General features: G+C 30.3%; 1 protein-coding gene across 1 annotated transcript in view; it reads left to right on the forward strand.

Annotated features, from left to right (window-relative positions):
* Window positions 1–27,115, forward strand: part of LOC142328230 (uncharacterized) — a 107,128-nt gene that overhangs the window by 40,525 nt on the left and 39,488 nt on the right. The window contains exons 7-12 of the mRNA XM_075371838.1: window positions 2,048–2,229; window positions 4,510–4,678; window positions 6,669–6,816; window positions 9,845–10,020; window positions 20,182–20,399; window positions 23,907–24,117. Coding sequence (XP_075227953.1) covers window positions 2,048–2,229; window positions 4,510–4,678; window positions 6,669–6,816; window positions 9,845–10,020; window positions 20,182–20,399; window positions 23,907–24,117 — 1,104 coding nt within the window. The remainder of the gene's footprint in view (window positions 1–2,047; window positions 2,230–4,509; window positions 4,679–6,668; window positions 6,817–9,844; window positions 10,021–20,181; window positions 20,400–23,906; window positions 24,118–27,115) is intronic.

Consider the following 27,115-nt stretch of genomic DNA (forward strand, 5'->3'; position numbering starts at 1 on the left):
CAGATTTAGAATTTTCCAATATCTGAAACATGACCTACAATATACAGTACAATACAATATTACATACAATATTATTTTAGTATGAGAAGTTTTACTGAAATTTCATATTCAAAGAAAGGTTAAAAACTGAATCTTTGTAACTTTTTAATTACTCTCCATTAGTTTAACAGATGCCAACAGTATAAATAACAATTGTTTTAAATACAAGATTTGATAGTTCTTGATTTTTTGACTTGACTGAAATTGTGAATTGAACTCCAAACTTCATTTATTTAAGCCTGTAACTTAGTAATTTTATTTCTTTTAGCTTGGTGTTACACATGGTTATGCCCTGATAATCTCTCTAATGAGAGATTTTTGTTTAGTAATTGCTATATTTAGAGATTACTATCTTTAAATTAATTTCTTTATAATTTACAGAAATTAAAGTTCCACAAGGGACATTTGATAATTAATGAGACAAAATGATGTAGAGAAAATACTGTTTATTCACTTACAATGAAAATTCCAGCCTAGAAACTAACAATTCAACATAGTATCCAGCAACATTTAGACACTTGTCACACCATTCTGTGAGCTTTCTGATTACAGCACCATAGAAGTCATTACCTTGCTGTTTAAACCATTCAAACTGTGTACTGCTTTTTTGACCACTTTGTTGTCAAAATTTCTTGTTGTGTAAAAAGTCTTTGAGCAGGCCGAACAAATGAAAATCGGGTAGGGCAGGGTCTAGGTTGTAAGGTGGATATGGCAACACCTCTCAACCCAATTTCTTGAGCGTTTCTCCTGTTCTCTGAGTGATGTGGTGGTGCACATTGTCATGCAAGAGAATCACACCTTTTGAGAGAGCACCCTGATGTTTTCACTTTATCATGGGTCTCACTTTCTGTTGGAGCATGATAGAATAGTACTCACTGTTCATGGTAGGTTGTTCTAAATAGTCACTAAAAATTGGGTCTTGCAAGTTCCAGGAGACTGTCAACATCACTTCAGCTGATGCGTGAGTTTTGAATTTTTTTTGTGGGTGAATCCGGATGGATGTCTCCACCCAAGACTTTGCCAATTGGATTCAGGCTCGAAATCGTGAATCCATGTTTCATCACAGATTATTATAAGATCTAGAAATTACCTTCCACTTCAAACCATTCTTTGAGCTCAGAAAAATGCAAATCTGGGTGTCTGTGTGTTTGAGTCAATTGTCTTGGAACCCATCTTGAACACGTTTTGTGAAAATTCAGAACCTTATGAGAGATTAAATGTGCGGCTGTGACACTAATATTACACAAACTAACAATTTGGGAAATTTTGACTTGCCTGTCATTGTGAGTAAGATCATTTATGTGATTTTGCAGTGCAGTAGTCAAAACTTCAACTGGTCATCCAGAGCGATGGAGATCCGTCACACTTGTTCTGCTCGAATTAAACTGTTCCATCCGCTTAAACAATGTTATTGCAGTTTAAAAATTTTTCACCATCCTGTTTCGTCATTCTTGAGTAAACTAATGCCGGTTTCACACCTTCTGATTATAAAAATCTTATCACTGAATGTTGCTTTTCTGGCATACATGTTTGAAGCGGAGCTGACATTCTGAAAACAACAAAAGTGGTTACGTTTAGATTAATTATAATCGAACAGCTGATTAAATCTGTTCCCAAGGTTTCCTACTTGACCATCAAAAATTTTCATTGTCATTGAATTTTTTCTCTACATCAGCTTGTCTTGTTAATTGTTGAACATCCTTCGTACTTTGTTATAATGTCTAGTAACGACTCATCATGCACACAATAGCAAAAGCCTCTTTTGGCTTGCATGCAGCTGTGTTGCATAAGAATTCTGTATAAAACATTAATTCTTGAATTTTTTAAGCTGCATTTATGTATGGACGTAAGAACTATGCAGGGGGTCTAGCTTTATCTGATAAACACCGTTTCCACTGAATAAGTTTTTATAGATTTAGTGGTTCTTTAAATATTTTATTGTTACATAGTAATTATAAATTTTGAATGTTTTTTTTTTTTTTTTTTTTTTTTTTTTTTTTTTGTTTAGATTCATTATATGTTGGGCGAGACAAGTGACAGTTTGTCTTCATGGGAAGTCGGTGCGCAAGGTCTGAATAATGAAACGTTGTTTCGATTAGTTGATTTAATGTGGTGGCTTGATGTTGAGGATTGGGAAAAATTATACAATTCTGTTACACTTGGTACCAGCTACAGACAGGAAACCATCCAGTCAGTGTGTATTTATAAATATCTTATCTTAGTTTAAATCTTATTATTTATTTAGTGTGTTCAAGTTTTCTCTTTTTATGTAATGTACTTCTTTTTATATTATTATTTATCATTTAGGATGAGCTAACCCAATGAGTTCTACAGTATTATTAATTTCATATTCATTTCTTCAATAAACAATTTTATTTATTAACTTTAAGAACATTAATTTGTTATCTAGTTATTAATTTATTTATTTTAAATAATAATTTTTACTTCTGAATTAATCTGAAAAATTTGAATGAACTTGCAAAAAAGACTGAAAAGTGAATGATAGCATTTGTATGATGGTCATTCAAATACAAATCAGAATTTTGCCTCACAGACTGAGGCATTTTTGGACTGCATTGTGACGTGATGAAATGTGTAGGTCCACAACTACATCCTGGAAAGCAAGAGAACAAGTATGATGTAGAAAAAAAGTGGGGAGAAGCACCGATTAAGGCCAATAAATGCTTGTCAGCTGGTAAAGTTCTGGTAACTGTGTTTTGGAACTCAAAAGATATGCTGCTGATTGATTTCTTGCCCAAACAAAGGATGGTAATGGGACATACTACTGCCAGCTTTTTGGATGATGTCAGGGCTGCTTTTTGCAACAGATGACGTCAGCAACCCATTTGCAACGTCTTCCTTCTTCACAGTAACTCATGGACGTATACAGCAGCTCAAACTCATGATAAACTTGCTAACGTTCATTGAACATCTCTTGAAAACCCACCATACGTCCAGTTTTTAATTTTGTTTAATTTTTTTTTAATTTTGGGGCCCGTGTGTCAATGGGGCTTTGTTATTGATTATAATAACCAAAATAAGGTTTAAGTAACAAAATTTCTAAATTTCAAATCAAATGTTTTAATTGTCAGGACTCCCTTACTCTATGGGGTAAATTTTTTTTATAAACAAATGATCCTTAAAAAAATCTAAAAAAAAGAATTGCTAATGAACAAATAAAGTATAATTTCTATGATAGTAATGAAATATATTCTAGATCAAGGGTGTATTATAGGGCCAGAACTACTTGAATTTTAATTGCCCTTAAAGTAACAGAAATATAAAAATAATTTTTTTGAATAGTAAAATTTTAAAGAGAGAGCAAAAAAAATATTACATTTTTAGAGCCAGGAAAACATTTTTTTTTTAATTTCCTAAAAATATTCTTATATAGTTTAAGCTTCACAGATTTCCTTGAGTGAAGTTTTCTCTAAATCTAACACCCCCTCCAATAAAGTCTAAAACAAGAACATAAACATTTTTGTGTTTAAGGTCTGGGGTTATAATGATGTAAAAGCCCTATACATGGTTATAAAATACCAGAAAGTCTTTTAAAAAATATTGAAACTAAAGGAGATAGACAGTAGAAAAAAAAACATACATTTATAAGATATGGGGGTTGATGTTTTGAAAAAAAAATTTTTGATAATTTACATATGCAACGTAGGTAACAAATTTGCCAAAGTAAAGTTTTTTCTAAAATGCCTCTGAAGAAAATTGAAGTAGATTTTTCATGATATTCCCCCACTCCCTGAATGAGTTTTGGAAAAAATTAATATGAACAGTGCCCCTTATATAGAAATATTTGAGCCAAATTTGAAAAAAAATAGTTTGGTTAGTCCTTAGATATATTGCAAAATACAGAGTGACACACGTACATATGCACATTTTTTTTCTTGATGAACTAGCTGGAACCTAAAAGAATTTTTTTTTTTTTGATATCAGTCATTTGACTGGTTTGATGCAGCTCTCCAAGATTCCCTATCTAGTGCTAGTCGTTTCATTTCAGTATACCCCCTACATCCTACATCCCTAACAATTTGTTTTACATATTCCAAACGTGACCTGCCTACACAATTTTTTCCTTCTACCTGTCCTTCCAGTATTAAAGCGACTATTCCAGGATGCCTTAGTATGTGGCCTATAAGTCTGTCTCTTCTTTTAACTATATTTTTCCAAATGCTTCTTTCTTCATCTATTTGCCGCAATACCTCTTCATTTGTTACTTTAAACGAATAGATTTGCAAAAAAATTGTAACTTTATGGACATGATCACCATACTTTCCCCTTTAATATAGCTATTCTAGCTAATTTATCTGTTCTTATGTTTATGTTACATGAGTCAATTGTATTTTTAAATATTTTTACTTACAGATTTATTAATTAATTTTATTACACTGCATTTATAAATTGTATAGATATCCTTTTTTAATGTTATATGTGATTATAATTTCTTTTTTTACCTTTCAGGCAAATATTCTGGGAATTAGTACCGGAAGTTGGTTCATCAGCTTCTGTACTATTCATTAAAGATCTTGTTAGAAATAATAAAGTTAAAGGTTTTCATGCGACTAGACTTCTTATAAACTTTCCTTTTAGATTACGTCAACCTACTGAAGATTTACTTACACAGTGTGAGGTGAGTTAAATGTAGTGTTCTGTAATTCACAATTTCATATTTTTGAATATTAATCTATGAATTCTGGTCAAAAAATAATCAAACTTTGTTATAAAACTGTTTAGGTATTGGCTCTTGTCATTCTTGAAGTATTCAAGATTCTTCCATTCATACATATCCCCGTTGTGTTTTCACTTCAGGAAGTAGTCATAAAATGCTTCAGTGGTTCAAGTGTTGGAGAATGTTTGGCTGTGAATATCTTGCCTCTGAACATAGAAAACAGCCTTTATGACTTTTGGTATACATGAAGACTCCCTTTACATTCATATTAAAGTTGAAATAAACAACCTATAAATTTGATTCATGTAAATATTTAGATCCAGGCATTGGGCTACTAGGTTTCTATTTGTAGGCATTCTGACATTTTCTTTTATTAGTGACATGAAGTATTTGTTTTTTGTGGAATTGTATAACTTAAAAAAAAAAAAACATTTGAATCATTTTACCGAATTCTGTTTTAGTCTAAACTAACCTGAATGATATAATTTTATTAACAATGCAATTATAAATATGTAAACTCTATTAGCCAGCATAACTCTGTTATCGGCAAAAGATTACAAGATATGAGTCTTAACAAATTATGTATTATAAATAAAGATTTATGAAATAGTATTTATTCCCTTTTTGGTTTTATGTGCAAATATATTTTTTAGATGGGTGATGAATTAGAGAGGTTTTACTATTTATTTTCATTGAGCTTAATGTCATTCTACAATTCCTTTAGTATATGTATGTATGTAGAACGTTCAATAAATTGAGAAGGTATGCGTACTATACTATTTCTGGAACTAAAAACCATGTTTGCTTTTTAATATTTATTGTTTGTGATATAAAATATGCATTACTAGTTTAAAACATGTTTTTTTTTTAGGAAGGAACATCAGTTGAAAAATAAATAAACAGTTGAAAAATTTTTAAGACTTCATTCCTTTCTATTCGTCTATTATTATTTTTTAATGATTAGTTTGGGATGTAAATAGCTGAAGGTTTTAGAAGTATTATTATAAGACTGTTTGCAGAAGCTTTCAGTTTATTATTACAGAAATATAGATATTTTATTAGAGTTTAATTTAAATTAAATTCATTCTAATTGAATTAAAAATAATAAATAACAATTTCTATTATTAATAAATGAAAACAGGCACAAATTTGTCAGACTACATAATTTTTGTAATCCACTTTAACAATTTTAACCACATCTCAGCTATTTATCAACCGATTTGAACAAATAAGGTGTCATTTTGTTCACAATAAAAGACTTAATATTTTGTCTAATAAAACATACACGGATAAAGTATTATTTAGAGAGATATTAATGACAAAAAAATTTTATTGGCTGCCATTTTGGAATTTTTAATATATTAATTTATTTTTATTATAAGGAATTTATTTTGTAGAAAATGTTGTAGAGTACATGTACATAAAATTTCATAAAAATATCTTACTCCATTTATTAGGTATACAGTTTTAGTGAAAAAATATAAAATGAGGTAGGACATTTGTCCACATGAAGTTTTTTATTTATTTTGATATCCTGAATAAATCCCTTAAGTCTGTCGTACACCTGCCACCTATATGTACATGTCTCCTGAAAATGGATGTGTTATGAGGTAAGTTAATATGTTGGTGGCCAAAACCATGTTCAGTGAACTGGATTTCAAAGATCACCAACATAATGGTCAGTGCAGTTCAATGGATGCTGTCAATAATTTTATAGAGGAGATAGCTACAGTACTTGTTTAAAGCTCACAAATAAAATAAATAGAATTTTTCTTTTGTAGATTTATAAAGTTGATTTAGATTAAAAATCAGAGTTATTTAAAAAATAATTCATGAGATCCATCTGTTAGCATCGTAATGGACAAATATCTTACTTTATATCTTTAGCTTTATATCTTTCTATAGCAAGAGTTATTCATTTTCTCTTAAACTTTTTATTTGTTTTTTGTAGGAATTTTTGAGGTTAGGTGATGTTGGAGAAGAAGTAAAGAGTTCAGCTGTTTTAAGTTTTGCAACAATGATACACAAAACTTGTTCTGTTCATTGTAAAGCTGATACATTAGATAGATATACTAAAATATACCTTGACAGATTTAAAGGTTTGTTTAAACATTTTATTTTATTATGTAAATAGTATTAAATAATTAAAATGTAATAGTATTAAATAAATTAAATGTTGTAATCTGTTTAGAATAATTATATATATATATATATATATATATTTTAACACCCAGAACAGAATTTGGAAGGGTATGTCAAATCACTTATATTATAGTAGTAACTCTTGCAGTATTCAACTGCATCATTATATAAATAACCTCGTTTGTTACCTGCTGATGGTGACGATTGGTCTAACTCCCATGAGATGCTTACATACGTCACCATTCTAACCTCACATGCAGTCCTCACAGGAAGACCATTTAAAGCAAAATTTTTTTAATTTATACAATGTTTGTTCAAAAAAAGACCAAACTTTTTTAATTATGCGCCAATGGAGATATTTCCTTACAGACAATGACATTTCTATTGAAGAAACAAATTAGGATGGTTTTGATTTGCTCATTTTTGCTTTTTTGGGACATCGTGAGTTTGAAGTGTGCCACGCCTTGCTCTGGCGTTTTTTTCCTGATTAATCAAATATCCAAGATTAACCAGTAATAACATATTTTAGAAAATCAGGATCAGTTTTAATTCGCCCTAGAAGATTGCGGCATACTTCCACCCTGCTGTTTTTCTGTTCAACAGTGAAGTTTTTTGAGACCAATTTTGCACAAACCTTTTTCATGTCCAATTCATTTGTCAAAATTTCATGGACTGTGGTATGGTTCAAATTCAGTTGTTCTGCAATCATTCTGACAGTTAATTGCTGGTCGTACTGTATCAAGTCTCTGATTCGCTCAACATTGTCATCACTTTTTGACATTAATGGTCTTCCAGTGCATGGATCATCTGCAACTGATTCCCAGCTACCTGAAAATGCTTTAAATCACCTAAAAACTTGGGCTCGTGATGGAGCATCATCTCCGTATGCCCTTTTCAATTTTGAAAAAGTTTCAGTGGCATTCTCACAGAGTTTAACACAAAACTTGATTGCACAATGTTGCTCATAAAGTTATTAACATTCATTTTTGTAACGCACAACAAAAGCTTGTTTCACAAAATGTTTGTTTACATCTCATGTGGTAACAATAGACTAAAAATATTAATACCTACTATAAATCAGCTGTTCATACAACCATGTTTACTAGTAACTTTACAGTGTTGCCACTTTGGCTGCCAAAAAAAACTAGTCTCATTACTTTATTTACAGACCTTGTAGATATAAAAATTTTATTTGCTTGGACATAAATATAGATAAAAAATAACAATATAGTTGTTCGGCTATTATATTATGCTCAATATTTTGATGTAATTTATTTCTGTAGAGATAAATCCTTTTAAAACATACTAATTTAAATGTTAGGATTACAGATCCCTTAATTTTTTTTTTTTTAATGTACTTAAAGCAATTGATCTACTAAATCTTTCAAGGGACGTTCATCACTGTGTTTAAAAAATTAAACAGGTTGTTTTACAGTGGATTTAAATTCTTGATGAAGGATTTTGATAGGAATTTACTTTTGCCATTATTTATATAATATTAAATTGTTATTTTTGGCAAAAACTGACATATTTTTAGTCAATGTATGGTCCTGATATAAAAACTGTGTTCATTGTTCTGAATTTTCAGAAACAAAGGATTTAAATTTTATATAAATAATTTTTTTATAAATTTTTAACTAACACTTATATACATATATCTTCATTTTTCATTATAATCAGAGATGGTTTATTAAGTCTGAATGATTCAAAATGTTGTTATTTTGAATCAGTTTTGTATCCACAAGTTCTAGAAGTCTTTGAATTGTGTCAGTCCTCTTCTGTCACTTTACCATTATCACTGAAGTTTTTCCAGGTGAGATGTGTTTTTTCTGCTGATTTCACATGTTGTCTCACAATACTCAAAAGTTGCAACATCAGTGCCAGATTTTTATATTTGCTTCTTTATTTATTTGTCTTGAGATATTTTTTTTAAAATTATTAAACAACCTTTCATGAAAGTTATAAATATTTTAATTTTTGTTTTTTCAGTTACAATCAGTGATAACAAATAACAGAGACCTTGTTACATTGAAGAATTGATAGTTTTGGTGACAAACTAAATCAAATGTATTTTTATATTATATTTTTTAAATTTAATTAATTTTACTCTCCGGTCACTTACGTTACATTGAATTTGGTTTGGTTTATCATAAAAAAAACTAACAGTTGGTATATAACTTAACAAAGCATTTCCTTTAACTCTGTAGGGTGTCCTATACGTTTTTATACATAGAAAAATAAACAGTTTTTATAAAAACCATTTTTACTTATATAATATGCTTAGAAAAATAAACAGTTTTTATAAAAAACATTTTTACTTATATAATATGCTCTACATAACTACCATTGTTTTGAAAATATGTTTTGATGTGTACTCCACTGCTGAAGCGTAACTGGAGTTATACTTGTAATGGCATTGATGTTATTTTCCTTGAGATAATTTGTGTTTTGTATCTTGTTTATTTTTCCTATGTATGAAAACTTAGGGACACTGTGTTTATTATAACTATTAGTATGGTCATCATTTGTTATGATTACAATATTTCGTATCTGGCTTTGTTTTATTCTTACAATATACAGTTTTATTTTGTACATTGTTTTATTGTTAAACTATTGTAATAATCATAAAAAATTTACAGTAATTTTTAATTTAAACAAGGAATAAATAATAAAAAAACCCAGCATATTAATCCATTTGTTACTAAATTGGTATACCTACTAACAAAATTAAAGAAGCAGAGGTTTGACAGCCTGTAGAGACTGATTTTACAAAGGTTTTGATTGTATCTATGAATAAGTAAAGTTTATGCCAATTATCACCAGGAGTTTCTTGTAATTATGGTACGGAATATGTTGAACTTTTTTGAGTTTCTGGAGAATGCTCCTCTTTCCATTTAGATAAAGTTTATAGATCTTTTATTATTATTATTTTCATTGTTTTATGTTAAATTTTTTCCATTATTAATAAATCCTGATTTCGTCCAGAAAGTACGCTTCATGGCGATCGGATGTTGTATTTACAAGGACTTTGCAATATTGAGTTACCTCAAATTTTGGAATATCTTACACCGATTATAACAGGACAAGCATCTCAAGACAGACATTTGAGATTCCTCGCTGTTTGGGCTGTCCTTAATTCAGCATATACTAATCCTAGTAAGGTACGATCAAATTTCATCTGTACTAGTATTGTTATTAAAGTATTGATAATGAACAATTCTTTTTTTACAGATACCACTGAAGTAATTCTGTACTACATGTATTCAGTTTTATAACTTGGTTAACCTCACTTGTTGATGATTATGTTTTTGTTCATAAGATTGAGTTTTCTCCAGTTTTTTAAAACTATTGTTTTTAAGTCATGTGTTTCAGTTTTAATTCATTAATTTAGTGCGTATTCCTTTTAGTTCTTATTATATATTTCAAAAGAGACAGTGGGGTTGAATGCTAATCTTGCTTGTAATGCTATCCAGGTTCTTTAAATATATTATAAAATTTATATATATATAAATTTAAAATAAAATGTATGAGGTGTGATAGAAAAATGAGAATTTTTTAATTCTCTTTAACTGAGTTCTTCTTTTTCCCAAGCGATGGCAGCACTGTTATAATGTTTATGTTGATTTATTATTATTATTCCTATTGTATACATTGCAATCTGTTTAACTAGTGAACAATAAGCAACTCTCCACAGTCCAATGAGATGAGGATGATATGTATGACATATAAATGAGGTGTTGTCCTTGTAGACTGAGACCGACCATTCCTAAGACCTATGGTAAATTGAACCCCAAGCTCCAGAGTACACCGATATCCACTGTCTAGTATTCAAATCTGTATAAAAGCAAACTAACCTTTACTAAGATTTGAAATCAGAACCTTCGACTTCAAACATCAGCTGTTAAATACAGATTTGCGACAATGAGTTAACCACTAGACCAGCCTACTGGGGTACTGTCTATAATGTATGTCTTATTTTCAGCTATATTAGAATTGTAGTTCAAATTTTGCAGCCGAGTAAGGAGGATGTATTTTATTACAAGTAATTTATTTTGTTCGAAAGTGATGCACATAGAATTTGCAACAAAATTTTGCTTTAAAAATGGAATGAAATGCAGTGAAATGATGAAGATGTTAAATGGCTTTTGGTGGTGATGTTATATCAACACTAAAGGTTTTATGTTATACAAACAGTTTCAAGAAGGCTGTGAATATGTCGAAGATGACAAAAGAAATTGATTGGTAACACATTTACAGCTGATGAAAATATCAGTGAAAAAAGGACATTGAGATCAATAATTGTCAAATCACTAGCAGAGAAGTTGTTAAAGAAGTGGAAACTCTTATGGTTCAAGTAAAACAATTTTTGGCACAAGATGAGGAGCAGCAAAATTTGTTCAAACTGTTTAATTTTCAACAAAAGCAACATTGTAAAAAAAAAACACTGCAGTGCAATTGTTAGCTGATGACTGAAAAATACTCAAATGTGTTATAATAGGTCATGCTATAACAAAAACACAGGTGTATTGTTATGATTTTTAAACAAAGATCCAGTTATGTTGATGATAGATTCCTGAAGAACCAAGACTGAAAAAAGCATGTTAAATTAGATAAAATGTTAAGTTTATCGTTACTGCTTTTTTAGATTACAATTACTTTGTCCATTAGGAATTCTTATCACAAGGACATATTTAATAGTTTACACTGTTTATGTGGGCTGTCCAAAGAAAACAATCACAAATCTGGACAATTCTTGGATTTTAGATTATGATAACACCTCAGCTCTCATTTCACTGTTAATTCATGATTATTTAGCTAAAAATAACACTATGCTGATGTTGCAGCCTCTGTATTCCCCAGACATGGCATCCTGAGAGCATCCTGAGCATTAAAAGGACAACAATTTGTCACAACAGATGAAATAAAAAAAATTAATTGAACTTAAGGCTATATAAAAAAGCTGCTTTTCAAAATTGTTTTGATGCTCAGAAGAAAGACTGCATAAGTGTTTTGTATGTCTGGGAGATTACTTTGATGGGGACAGTATTAGTATAGAAGTAAATAATTTTTTTTTAATAAAAACTAAAATCCTTAATTTTTTTTTTGTCACACTTTGTACATCATTTGGTGTTATGTATATCTATTTGTCTAATCCAATATATTATAATATTGTAAGCTGAAGATAAACCATTAATGTATGAAAATAATAACTGAAAAAAAATGTATGTTGTTAACAGCAATTATTATGGAATGCAATGTTTAGTAGTTGCATGTTGCTTGATAAATAATTTATTTATTTATTCTAATCTCTCTTTTGTTAAAATGGACTGTATACAACATAATTAAAAGTAGTAATAGTATTTTAATCTTGGCTAAATAAACCAACTTGCTTTCTAATATTATTAAAGATTAATTCAGAAATTCAATGTGATTGTGTAATTCAATTGAAAAAATATATAATATATTTAAAAGAGAAAAAAACTTACTGGAAATGTTTGAGAACTTATACAATTAAATGCAAATAGTGCAACAAATTCTGTATCATTCAAACTGAAAGAAAATTGATATTGATAGATTTTTATGCCTAAAAGTAGAATAATAGCAACAAAATCAAATTATATGCTGCATTTACAATTAATAATCATAATTTTACTGTTTTTTATGAGAAGTTGATACTTTGCACTCGTGCAATGTAAATACGATTGATAAATTTGAAATATCAAAAGCTTTCAAAGCTGAAAAAGAAGCTATTTAAAAACAGATACAATTGAAGTATGGACAGAATTAAAATATTGATATTAACAGTTGATGTTTGGTTGACCGCAAGTACCAAATAATGTACATTGTTTTAACTCTGTTCCACCAACTTGTACACAAAGAGGGATTTGCAGTGCAAACCAGGTATCAGCATACAGTTGCCAAAATAAAGAAATATGGATAAAGAAATTATATAAATAAAGAAATATAGTTAGTTTGGTATCATTTATTTTTATTTATCAATGTTTAATGTTCATCATTGTATTCTAACATAATAAACTGACATATTTACATCTAATAATTGGAATGTGTTACCAAAACATATTAGACATAAAGAAGTCAAACTGAGTTGAAAGATGGATTCAAGTTGGGATATTCTAAACTTCTATTACCATTGTTTATTAGCTGCTATAATCATAACAGTTATAGATGACCCGATATGAATTGGAAACTGTATCTGAAAATGTCACAACTATTCTTAAGGATTGCAAACACCTCATGCCATAATTCCATCAGACCGGCAAGAAGAGTGTGAAATAAATTGGTTTCCCTGATTTTCTTCTTCACTGAGCTTAATATACTTTTGCATGTAGAGCCTACTGAAATTCATGCAATATTTAGTCCTACAAAAGACAACTTCATTGTTGGGGATTGGTAGTGCAATGGACACCATTTTCAAAGAAAGTAAATTTGATTAGTCCCTCTTTAACCACAGGTGCTTTATACATATCGCAGCCCAAGCTAAGAACAGAATAGTTAGTTTAAATCAACAAATTAGGAAGACCAGGTGTAAGTCAAAACTTAGATAATTGTACAATGAGTGGTATAATCATTTTTTATTGATTTTTATAAAAGGTCCTTTATAAACTCCTTTTACTTCATTCACTAATGTTGAATACAACTCGTTGATCACTCAAAAACAAATTAAATGCAAATCAATTGAAGAATAAAATAAAAATTTTAATACTTAATACTTTTTATAAAGTTTAGCATAAATACGTAGGTGTGTAGTAATTTTATGTGGGTAGTAGTATTGACACTGGTTCAATACTACTACCTAGTACTAGTGTACACTGGAGGTTATTGTGTACCATGACAGATAACATAAGTAGTAATAAGCCAGTCGCTGCTCCAGCAGTCCATCCCCACCCTGCACATGATTGAGCTTTCTAAACAACTACTTGTCAAGTAATATTTGTTTTTACAAAGCTAAACAATAAATAATTAATAATAATTCATAAAAATATTTAAAATTTTGGTCAAAATAAGAAAATATTACTCATGGTTACACCACTACATAGCTTTAAAGAAAACAAATTCCGTAATCTATTTTTACTGACGTTAATACAAGAGCAAGCATAATGGTACTATATTTCAGTAACTGATAATATGTTGCCTCAACTCTTAATGAACTCCTTTCTGTTGTAAAGTGATGTTTATATCCACAAAAAATGTATGTTGGAAAAATATATGTATATTGGGGTAAAATTTATATTGGAAAAATGTGTTTAGTAATTGATTCCATGGATGATATTATTTCAAAATGGTTAACAGACGGATTTTACAAAGTATTGACCACTTCTGTCTCCATGAAAATCGCTTCATGAGGATATTAAATTTTTTTAAACAAATAATAATTATTATACTTAATTTTATTGCTTTTCAAAGGTTTATCTGTTATACCTATTGTTTGTGACCTATTTTTTAAAGAAAGAGTTTAGATATTTGTAGGCTTTGAACATTTTTTTCTTTTCTCTTGTTAGCAAATCCTTTTCTGTCACACTAACTATATACAGTTAGCTGATAAATTATCTGATCACTGAACTCAAAATTGTTTAACTCTTAATGATCAATGGGAACAGTTGCCTCTGACTGTTAGCATTTTATCCTTACCTTAAATCTTTCAGTTTCTCATATTTGAGATTTGTCAAATTAGCTAGTTAAGAATGCAGTTCAGTATCTTTTCCAAAACTATTTTCAAGTAGGTAATATCATCTTTCATACAGAGATTTTATTACTAATTTATATTAAATATAATCTGCCAAGGAAAACTTCTTGAATATTATTCTGAAGTTTTGTGAATATATTTGATATATGTTAACTTTTGTTAAGCAATCTTTTAAAGTAATTAAATGGCAATATATGGAAATAAATGTGGGTGGAAATAACACAATATATAGAGAAAATTATATATATATATATATATATATATATAAATGGTTTTTCAAAAAGTATCCAAAGTTTCTGAATTGCACACCAGGGAGGAATGGGTCAAGAAAAGTTCCCTGAGATGATAAAAGTGTATTGAGTTCAATCAAATATAAAAATTCTTTTAAAAAATTTTTCGTTACATTAAAAAGTCATTTAATACAATTGTTTTCCGAAGGACAAACTACAAAATGATGTTATTATCTCAAAAGTTTTAAAAGGCTAAGAGAAAATGTTGGAGGAAAACATGTAAAATTCATCAAGATAAGTTTTGGTTCTTCCTTCACGACAATGTGTCCATGCTTTCAGTATTTTTTTTTGTGATAGTGAAGCTTTTTAAGATTGTTTCTCAAAGTGTATTGTGATAAGTGTATCAATAGAGGGAGCGCTACTTTGAAGGTATTAAAGACTGGCTTCTGATTAACTCCTTTATATAGCAAATTCAGTTACTTTTTAAATTGATCATGTACTTCTGAGGTCAAATATGTAAGAGAGTTAAGATTTGTATGAGGACCTTACTTTGAAAAAAAAAATTAAAAGTGTACAAATACATTTCTATTTTTAGATCTTATTGAAACAGTTATGAACCTCCTTTGTGTACTAACTTCTCTAATAACTGAAAAAATCTTCTGGAACTAAATTTCATGTATTCATTAAGTGAATTTGTGTTTAATCAAAATTAATAAGTGCTATTTAAATTGTAATCTAACTATGTATATGTTCTGAAACAAGTTTCTCAGTCATTGTTATAAATTAATATGTAGTTAATTTATGGTTTTTGGGATTAAAATGACTGATCTTATTCCGCTGTTATTAGCTTAGTAGATCTCTTCACTGTTACCATTGTTTTTTGTGTTTTTTTTTTTGTAGCCATGATAACATTGATTAACCCTTCGCGGGCGGCGATGTTTTATGGCTGAGTGGAAGACATTTTCAAAAAAAATGTTCATGCAAAAACTATTTAAAGTAACTTAAAACATGCATTCATGCATAAAAACAACATATTCCTTGTGTTTTTGTTGAATTCTGCCACTAATCTGGTTAAGGAACACTGTTTAATTATCTCGCAAGAAAAAGCTTATGTGAAAACAGCACAAGTCTCACTGAGCACACTAGAATTTGCAAACTATAGGTGATGATTTTGGTTATGATGATTTTACATTGAGTTCTTTTCATTTAAAAGATACTGAATAATAGTAACAGTAGTAACATTGATTGTAATATAATAACAATAGCAATTTTGAAGAAGTAGTGAATCTAGGCAGTGAATAGTATAATATGGTTTTATTATAATAATATAAATATTTTTATTCATTTCCTTTAGAATTTTTGTCTTGAAAATTTTGTTTGAATTCAAATGAAGCAAGCCGAAATTGAAGTTTTGGAAGGAACAGTTTATAAACAAATTACTTAAAAATGAGTGAAAAACATTAAAAAAAATGCACGCGTCTTGTTACATATGCATGATCATTGAATTCATCTGATAACTGAAGTAAAATGGTTCCCAAACACGTGTCAGGAATTCTTACTTCAAAATGATTGAAAGAACATCTTCTGCTGAGGTATTCCATTTTAATTCAACAAATGATCAGTGCATCGCTATTATTGATTTTGATGATATTTGGTATATGATAACTACCCACCTTGAAATGTCCAAAAAATATTTTTTTATATTAAAACAATTTTTTTTTTTAATAATATTTTCTAACTCGCCAACAGGTAAAAACAGCCATTTTTGTCACTTTTTCCATGAGCTGTAGCATTCTTATTGTACATCATACATAGGTCAAAAAGGGCTTTTTGGAAAGAGAAAAGATGTGACTTCATCTTAGTGTACTCAAAATTCATTTTGTTACATAGCCATCTTGTAATGATTACTGAAATTACATTTACAAATTGTCGTTTTTTTTTAATTTTGGGCCCAAAATAAATAATGAAGGGCTTAAGGTAACAGGCCTGTTTTGTACCTTTTAACTCTTAGGTACTAGTAGTACTATAAAAAAAATTTGGACTGTACTGAGTGTCCTTCATTAAAATAAATGATTGTCAAATTGTAAGATTTTGAAAATGTCTCATTTTTGGGGCCTAAAAACCACATGTGGGACAGGTGGTAAAAATATAAAATGTTTATAGCGGTAAGTACTTTTTATGTACTTTAAAACCATATAAAATTTATTTTTTTACTCAGAGATGTTGACGAGCTATGAAGCCTTCAAAATCACTAAAAACCATCAGAGGAGCCATCAAAAAAATAAAATTCTTTAACTTTTGGTAACAGTGTTTTTACTTTATTTATAACTTGCTTTTGGAAGCAGAAGGACGATGTAGTATTGTGCTTCAAGTACTCGCTAATCACACAGTAATTTTGGCATTGTAATTTTCCTTTTTTAAAATATATGAGAAATGGATGTATATGTTTTTGAACAGTGATATGACTGCACTTCATCCTGTAAAGGAAAATTTTGAGAGAAGTCTCCCATTACAATATATTCACTGTCCAACAAATTTTCCTTTTTAATGTTGAGGAAATTAGCTTGTTTCTTTGCAACAAAATGATGCCTTTTTAGATAATTTAAATTTTTGGTAAGTTTAACTTAGTACTCTTGAAATGGAAGAATTTGAGTAGTTCACAATGGTCAACAGAAACCCACTCTTTAAAGATAATTTCAGAATCAAAATCATCCCAGCTCTCTGGCAGTAATCTGAGCACTTCATTACTGCCTGGACATTTTTCACACTATGATAGCATGCATGTTTCCTTTTCTTTATCACATACCATGGTTGAAAGGCGAATTTTATAATAAAATTTCATTTTTAGAGTAGATAACATGAGTTTTACATTATGATGGCTGACATACACACAAACAGAGTGAGTACCTGACCCACCAGCCAGTACACAGAATTTAGGTCTTAAATCAGCAAATTTTGAAAAACCAATTTTTAAATTATGTTTTTCTTTCAAGGCTGTGTACAATTCTTTTAAGTTACATAAGATAAGCTTTTGTGAATATTAATTTTCTTCCCATCAGCTTGTCTTACAGAGACACAATCCTTCTTGCCTGGCATCATTTGGCACTGATCATCATTTTGGTAAAAATCGTGGATACATTTAATAAAATTTTCATCAATTACGTGACTGGGTTTCGTTTTGCCAATTTATGGCAAAATTCCACTTTTTTTAACTAATTGTTTGGATTGACAGGCTAAGTACTGACTAACACTAAACTCATTTTGAATTTTTTGAATGCTCCAGCTACTTGGTAATAAACTTAAAATATTAATTTTTTCTTGGGTTTGATGTAACTGTTTTCATTTTATCCTTTATTTTAATGATTAATTCTTCATATTCCCTACCTAAATCAACATAAATTTGTAGTTCTAAACTGGTTTCTTCTGTAGAAATACAGAAGAATCAAAGGAATCATTTAATTTACTGGTAACTGACTCTGCTATTTTTGAAACTTTATTTTTTTAAATTGGTTTTTTTGCAATGCTCGATAATTTTTGAAACTTAACGAGAGAAATGCCAAGTGCTGAACAAGCTGAACAAGCTTTATTCATTGACTTGACTATAACACATTGAATCTGAAATATATCTTGACATTAAGGTTCAATTTCAGTATCATCTTGTGGTTTTGTATTTTGTTTAAGCTTTTCGTACATAATGCTCTGTTTGGGAATTAATTTTAAATTTGGATTGCTTGTTGAAAGTGTCAAAGATATTTCTCAAACAGATTTCTTAACCGGTTTAGTGTGATAGCTAAATGGGTCAGAGCAACTTTTCCTATTAATATGAAAATATTTATCTAAATATTTGGTTTTATGAAAAGTACAGATATTTTTTGTTTCAGTACATCCACTTCTTAAAGATATCAATGTTATTTGCTGTTCAGTAAAGTCTAATTGTTGTGCAATACTGAAGATCTATTGTAAGTCAATTTGTGACATACTGTTTTAGTGTGAATACCAATTGAACACTCCATAATCCATTTTTATAGATTGCAAGGGTTTTTACAATAACAATATAGTTAGTATAAATTATAAAACTACCAATTGCACCTCACTTTGTCTTATACCTGTTTTTCTACAGCTAAAACAAAAATTTCTCTAATTAATAAAATTAAAAATAAAAGATATCGCATAAAAGAGAAGTTTACCGCTAATAAAATTACTTTATAAACAAATGCACGTTACCTAACCACAGTATTAACGCTAACAACAATACTAGATATCACATTGAAATCAAAACGGCAACTGAGCCTTCTACAATGTTTATATTCAGGATTACACAAACATTCATATCCATGCATGTCTATTCTGTGATTAAACATGTATAAGAGTCATACTTTAAGTAACAAACTATCTAGAATATAAGCTATCTCATTATAGACATATCAAAATATTTTGTATAGTAGACTTACATTATTATCCAAAAAATACATGTGAATTTTTGGATATATTGTTCATGGTTTAGAAGGAACAGTGTTTTTAGCGGTTTTGATGGCTTCATTAATTGTCAACACCTTTGAGTAACAAAATAAATTTTATATGGCTTTGAAGTACATAAAAAGTACTTACTGCTGTAAAAATTTCAGATTTTACCACCTGTCCCACATGTGGTTTTTGGGCCCCAAAAATGAGACAGACATTTTCAAAATTTTATGATTTGGCAGTCATTTTTTTTAATGGACACTCAGCACAGTCCAAATATTAATACTACCAAGTACTACTACTACCTAAGAGTTAAAAGGTAAAGAACAGGCCTGTTACCCTTGTAAAGTTACGTTTACAAATTATTTTTTAAAAAACAGTAATTTGTAAACGTAACTTCAGTAAACATTACAAGATTTAGTTATGTGACAAAATGAGTTTTGAGTACACTAAGATGAAATTCCATCTTTTCTCTTTCCAAAAAGCCCTTTTTGACCTCTGTATGATGTAAAATAAGAATGCTACAGCCCATGGAAAAAGTGACAGAAATGGCTGTTTTTACCTGTTGGCGAGTTGGAAAATAGTCTATTACTCAAGAAAAATTTTTTTTAAAAATATAAAAAAATATTTTTTGGTCACTACAAGGTTGGTAGTTATCGTATACCAAATATGAAAATCAAAAATAGTGATGAAATAAAATTTTTGAATTGAAATGGAATACTTCCTTCTTTTGGCTTTCTCTTTGAATTTACATGTAACTACGTGAAGACAAATAGCCAGTCACATTCAGAGACATATATGGGTTTCTGCCCGCCAGTGTAAGTACAGGTAGCCCATATATGGGTTTCCGCTCGCGAAGGGTTAATCCTTGCTGAAGATATTTCTGTTAATAATGCATTGTAGTGAATATTTAATTTTGGTTTTAGGTTTATGAAATATTTTGGCCTATTTTAACAAATCGCTCTGAATCACTTGAAGTTAGAGTAGCATCATTAACAATATTAATCCTTGCTAAACCGACTTCAGCTGGTTTAATTAGCTTATTTTGGTTTATGCAAACTGAACCCAGTCAACAATTGTATCAGTTTTATTATACTACAATTCAGTCATTAACACAAACTACATTCCCATGTTATGCTCATCTGTAAGTATATGTCTTTTTTAAATAAAAATTATTTGTTTTATTTTATGATTTTTTTTTAATAATTGAATATGTATTAAGATTTAAATATTTGGGTTGCATGCTTAGAACTCAAAACAATAAAGTACTATAGGAACACATTTCAGTAATAATAAATGTACTAAACATTATCCTATGTTCTAAAACAAGTGTTATAAGAATCTGATGATCTTATGGATTTCAACATTCTAGTTGAAATCTTTGTGCAGTACACATGTGCACACACACGTTCATCAATAACAAATATCCTCTCAATATAATATGTTGGCACAGATTTATTAATGACATTAGACAATGTAAGCAACTGTATAAATTAACCGCATGGATGAATATGAACAAAATAAATGATTAAATTTTTTTAACCTCACCATCACAAAAGCAATCAGATGCTTTCAAAATATATAGAAAACTAGCATTGACATTGTCTCATTCAACACCTTAAAGCATAGTTCCTTACACAAACTGTCTGGTTTTAGAAGTATACCACATATTATTCTATACACCCATGTCATTTGAAGACTAGATTGATGACTCAACACCATGAATTTCTGGGAAACACTATGGATATTATCCTATAAAAAAATGATGTCTTTTTAATATAAGCTATTTTCTCTTGATTCTGGCAATGATCTCATAGACACAATTACCAACATTGAGAACAAGCTTGATACTCTACATACATACAAAAAAAGATCATAACATGTTTAATCATTATGTAACTTATAAACACAAAAAAAAGAAAAACAACTATTCTTATAAATAGATACGACTCAGATCCAACACATTTTTCAACCATACTAGCAGACAAATAATTGTCTACCTAAAATAAAAATAAAAAATTGTCAACAAAATCTGGTGACACAGGATGAAAACAACAGTAACAGTCACTTTAGAAAAGTTGCAAATGTTTTAAAGTAAATTTTTGAAAATATTTTATTTTTAAATTTGGTTTGTTATGTTGCTTAAAAAATTTATATTGTAAAATAATTTTTATTATCATGAACATATATATGTGTATATCAAGAGTTAGGTCTATTTGCTAAGAAAAAATTGATTTGCAACAGTAACATTAGACTTGTACATTAGCTTCAGTTGGGTTATTAAGTAGCTTTTTGACTTTTTCTTTTAAGTCTTGTTGGTTTTGTTGTGAGAGTAAGTAATACTGATTATGACATTAAATATGATAGTTGTGAAATTTAATTGTGATTTGATTTCTCATTGCAGTAGTAGATAATACTGCCAAATTTCACCATGAATTATGTGCAATATGGACCTACAAGAGCAAATAAAAGAAAAGTATAGGTAATTGTGCCATTTGTTTAATGAAGGCTTACGGATTGCCCTGATGAGATTGTTCTTATAAATAATGTTGAACAATTGAGTGCAAAAATTTGAGAAAATGATGCTTTGATTTTCTCAAATTACTGTTCTTACAATGAAATATAAGTTAGTTCACAAAGTAGTTTACAAAAACTTTACTGAAAAACTATGTTTTAGCAAATTGTATGCAAGATGATTCTGAAATGATGACTCGAACAGAAAAAATAAAAAAATAGTATTTACACAATGATGTTTGGTCTGCTATGAAAAAGAAGATAACAAATTTTTTCCTTGCTGCAACTATGATGAAATGTGAATTTATTATAAGTTTTGAGAAAAAACTATCCCTGTAGTGGTCAGTTGAGTTCACTGTATGCAAAACCTTCAATCAAAGCCTGTCATTATACAAGGTGTGTAAATAAAGTAATGAGACTAGTTCAGAAAAACTTTTTATTTATAATCCAATTATACATGGACTCTATCACCTTCAAAATAGTTCCCTTGGTAAGCCACGCAACACTTCAAATGGATTTCCCACCCTTCATAGCAGTGTTGGAACTCAGAAACCGGAATATCCTTCAGATGGTCAGTTACATTTTTTAAAAAAGTTTTCTACCGCTCCAAAATGGTGACTGGAACAGGAAAAAGTCACAGGGACGCAAGTCAGGTGAATAAGGTGGTTGAGGAACTACAGGAATGCTTTTCTTTGCCAAAAACTCATTAATTGAGAGTGCAATGTGACAAGGTGCATTGTCATGATGCGGCATCCAGTTGTTTTTGATGGCTTATCTCACACGAGCAACTCTTTCAAGAATTTCTCTGTAAACATATTTACAGACTTCGTAGATCACAGCTGATGTTTTTTTTTAAATTAAAAAGGTGCATTTCAGTTGATTTTATTAGTCATGAACAAAATCAATGCACTTTCAAAACTGAGTTACTCAGTTCGAGTTTGGATTTCCAGGTTAATTGGAGAGGTGAGTGGCTCATTGTTGAAAGATTTAAGGTTTTTGGCATTCAAAAGGCCATGGAGGGTGTTTAGTGTAGAATAGTAGCTTGAGTGGCTAGAAACCTATTTGGGTGCTTTTCCGCCAGAGTAGGCGCATTTGGCAAATGTGCCCAGTTGTTTGATATGTTTGTGGGTTGATTGGTAATTTTGGTTGATTTAGTATGGAAGGTCAAAATTGTGATGTGAACAATTTTTGAGGGTATGAGATTAATGTTTTGTTATAACTCAATTTGTACATTTTTATTGATTGTTTTAGTTTTTTGATTGGGTTTAGGCGGGATTAATAAATATCTTTTCTTAGTTGATGAGTTTTAATACTGATAAAAATGTCTTTCAAGGCATTTGCATCGGTGACATACTGATGACTGAATTATGTAATCAGGTATTGAGGGGCTAGAAGATGACCTCTGATAAAGCCCATCTGGGCTAGGAATGGAGGAGGTGTGGCACTGGGATTGTCACAAGGCGCAGGTGTCTTCCCCTATGTTAGTTTGTACCATTTAGTATTGGTAAAAAGGTTTGCAATAATGCTTGTTCACATGCATTATATAGTTGCATTGTTCAAAAGATTAAGTAATTTCAAGATGAATACTTTTATCATCTCTCTTCCTGTTATAGCTCAGATCTGGTACTTTTTGATATCTTTGACTTTCTGTTTTCACTTCAAGAAGTGGCTTCTCAATGATTTCAGGAGAGTTGGAGTTCAAAAATGTCAGCACTGACAGATAGATAGAAATCTAAGGAACTTTTTTTTGTGCAGGTTGTAACGGTTCATCCTTGATATGAAAGTGTTTAAAAAATAATGGTGACTATATAGAAAAATTAAGTAGTCATGGAATATATATTGAATCATAAATATATTTTTCTTTTTGTATATATTTTAATATCCAACTGGTTCTTATGTTTGATGTATTCTTGATTCACCGACTTTGTTCTTTGTACATTCTATGATAAACAACTCCCTTATCTAATAATCAATTTAAAAAATGTTGATTTGAAATATTATCTACCTAATTAATTTTGAAAATTTAACACACTTCAAAAGCATTGTATCCTTTCTAGTATTTTTATTTACCGTTACTGCTATTAACATTTAATGAAAGCCCTTGTGTGTGTATTAAACCTTTTTTATCTTATTGCAGCCGTGTTGTAGCATCACACTTATCAAGATTTGTTCATCTTCGTTCAAATAATTGGGCAACAGGGAATTATATTCTTGATTATGAGGAACCTGACAGAGGATATGGTGGTTTAATACAAATGCTAATGGTCGGAAGCGAACGAACAGGTTTACCGAATGTGGTGATTGCGGTTGCCGAACAACACGCACTAGGTGTTGCCACCGAATATACTGTAAGGTTTTTTTTTATTTAGTCCAGTAAAAGTAGAGAATAAAAAGTAAAAAGTAGTGAAGCAATGAAAATGGCATAGATATTCATTTTTACTTGTTCTTTCAGGAATCATTGAGTCCACAGCATGATTGGTGGATTGGTGGTGATTGATGGATTGGTGTATGATTGGTGTAAATCAAACATAAAAGAGATTTTAGTTTTAAAAAAGGATTTAATTATTAAAAAAAAAAAGGAAAAAAGAAAATATAATTTAGTTTTCTACATAGTTTCCTGCTTTAGAAATACATATTTTTCACCAAGAAGGAAGGTTTTTTATTGCAGCATTGCAGAATGAAGCTGGTTATATCAGGAGTCAATTGCACACAAATCCTTCCACTCTCTCGTCATCTTTAGATTGTTGCCCTCCTAGAGCTTCTTTAAGCGGCCCAAACAAATTAAAATCGCAGGGTGGTAGGTCCAGGCTGTAGGGAGGATGATCAAGTTGTATCCAGTGTATTTCTTCTAGTTTTGAGACTTAGAGCTGCAGTATGGGGCCTGACATTCTCGTAGAGAAGGATGGCCTCTCGAATCAGTTGGTCTCGTCTTTTGCGGCTATATGCGGCCTCACCTCGTTCAACAGCTTGCAGTAGTAAGCAGCATTGATTGTGGATAGCTCATTCAAAAAGTCAATGAGCAAAATGTCTCACCGGTTGAAAGAACCTTGCCAGCTGACAGTCAAGTCTTAGCTTTCATTGGGGCTGCCTCCCCTTCCCCACCACTCCATACTGGCTTGTTTAAACTGGGGAGTGTAGTGGTGGACTAATGTTTTGTCGCAGGTGACAATCCGATTGCAAACCTTGCTGTAACCCTCTGACAGACCTCCAAACATCTCAACTTCTGATCTGCGGACAAAAGGCAAGGGACCCTCTGGCACACATTACGGAATTACGGAACTGTAGGTCGTTTGTGATGATCACTTGACAGCTCCCATAACTTATTCTGATCTGTTCTGCAATTTCAGATACTCTCACCCATCAATCGTCTACAAAAATGTCTCAAACTGCACAAGTGTTTTCATCTGTAATGCTGGTCTAAGGATGGTGATCATGTTCTTGATTTTCCACTCATTCTTGAACTCTTTATGTCAGGCAAACACTTGAGTCCTTGACAATGTTTGATCCCCGAACTGAGCAGTTAAAAAATTTCCATCACTTGAACTCCTTCATGAACAAGAATTTTTATAATTATGCATCGTGCAGTGGAGGGGTGCAACTGTATGAGAGTTACTGATGAATTGGTTGGAAGTGTGGAATGGCTGGCTCTCCCCACTCCTAATGACCCCACCCAATCATACTAGAAGTGCGAGCCCAGTCCTACCAACCGTAGACACTCAGGAACAATAATCCCACTTATATTTCATTTACCCTCATATTTTAATGGGAAAGGGAGAAAATTCTATTTTCTTCAAATATTTCCAAAGAAAAGGTTCAATAAAAAATGCAACACTAGTTCTTTAAAGTTAAAATATAATAGCTTTTTAAATTTTCTATAATGTGGTAGTTATACAAGATTAACTGACAGATAGATTTTGAAATACCATTTTTTTACTTCTTTGAAAGAACCTCATTTCTTTTTGGGAAAAAGAATTCCTTCATTTTGCTCAGAAACAGCAGCTCCTGTGTGAACATTTCTTAGAGGAATCAATAAAATATAAAAAAACATAATTTATGTTACTCTCCATGGCAGAGTAGAAGTAACTCTACCTTTCATTCCAAAGTTCTCAGTTTAAGTCCCAGTTTGGCTAAGAACTTTTTTTATAAACTTCAAAAATTCATTAACATCTGTCAGTAACTATTATTGGCTATTAGCCTGTTGGCATATAAATTAATAATAACATAACGTGATCCATTTTTAGATAAAGCATAATAATAATAAAGCATGCTATTTTAACGTTGATAGTTTATTGAAGTTAAGTTTAATTTGGTCCCCACTTCCGTAAAAATTGGTCAATTGAATGAGCCAAACTTCCTAAATGGTACCTCTTTTTTGCATGAGGTTCTTTGTTATAAGTCAAGAAAATAAAATGTCAGATTGTAGACAAATAAATTAGACTAGTTTCTGTTTTTATATTTTTAGGAAATATTTTTTTAAATGCATACACATGGATAATTTTTGCAGTGTAACAAATTTTTTTACTTTCTTCACTTTAAAAATATTTTATTTCAATGAAAAATAAAATGTATGCAGTCTAAAATAAAATGTATAAAGTAATTCTGTTCTATATTGTGTTATTTATGAAAATAACTCCAATTATTTACAGAAAATAATATTTATTCTCACTTAATTATGATCAAAATCTGATATATAGTCTACAAAATAAATGTTACTACTATATTAATTCATCATCATTGTCCGTTCGCCATTATCCAAGTTAATTGCGGTACCTTCCATTTCCAACTCTTGTTGTTCATACACCATCCTTCTCTTACGGCTCTCCCTGCATCATATCTTTCAAACTCGGTCATCACATTCTTAACCTACCTTTCCCTTGGTCACCCTATCCATCTCTTACCATATTCACTATATTGAAAGATCTCTGCTAAGCTTCCGATCTAACTTCTCTTCTTATCATACCACTACATACTCTATCCAACCTAGTTTTCCTCACTATACTTCTCTTAATTTCATTTCAGCAACCTGCACTCTGTTTTTTAACTTATCCCCCCATGTCCTTGTTTCTAACCCATAAATCATCTTTGACGCCCCTTGTTAATTTTCTTCTTCCTCTCCTTTTTCTCACCGAACCATATAGCAGCAGTTTCTTACTTCTCTGAACATCCCTTTCCAATTCCCTTCTAAAATCTTCCCAGGATCTTTTCTTTTCTTCACTCACTATTCTCTTACATTATTTCTCTCTTTTATACACTTCCTTATTCCTTACCTTTCTGCTTTCCCTCCATTTCCTCTATGCATTCTTTTCTTTTTTATTACATCCCTAACTGTTTCGTTCACCATTTTGT

This window comes from Lycorma delicatula, chromosome 7 (assembly GCF_047948215.1).
Source record: "Lycorma delicatula isolate Av1 chromosome 7, ASM4794821v1, whole genome shotgun sequence".
NCBI lineage: Eukaryota > Metazoa > Arthropoda > Insecta > Hemiptera > Fulgoridae > Lycorma > Lycorma delicatula.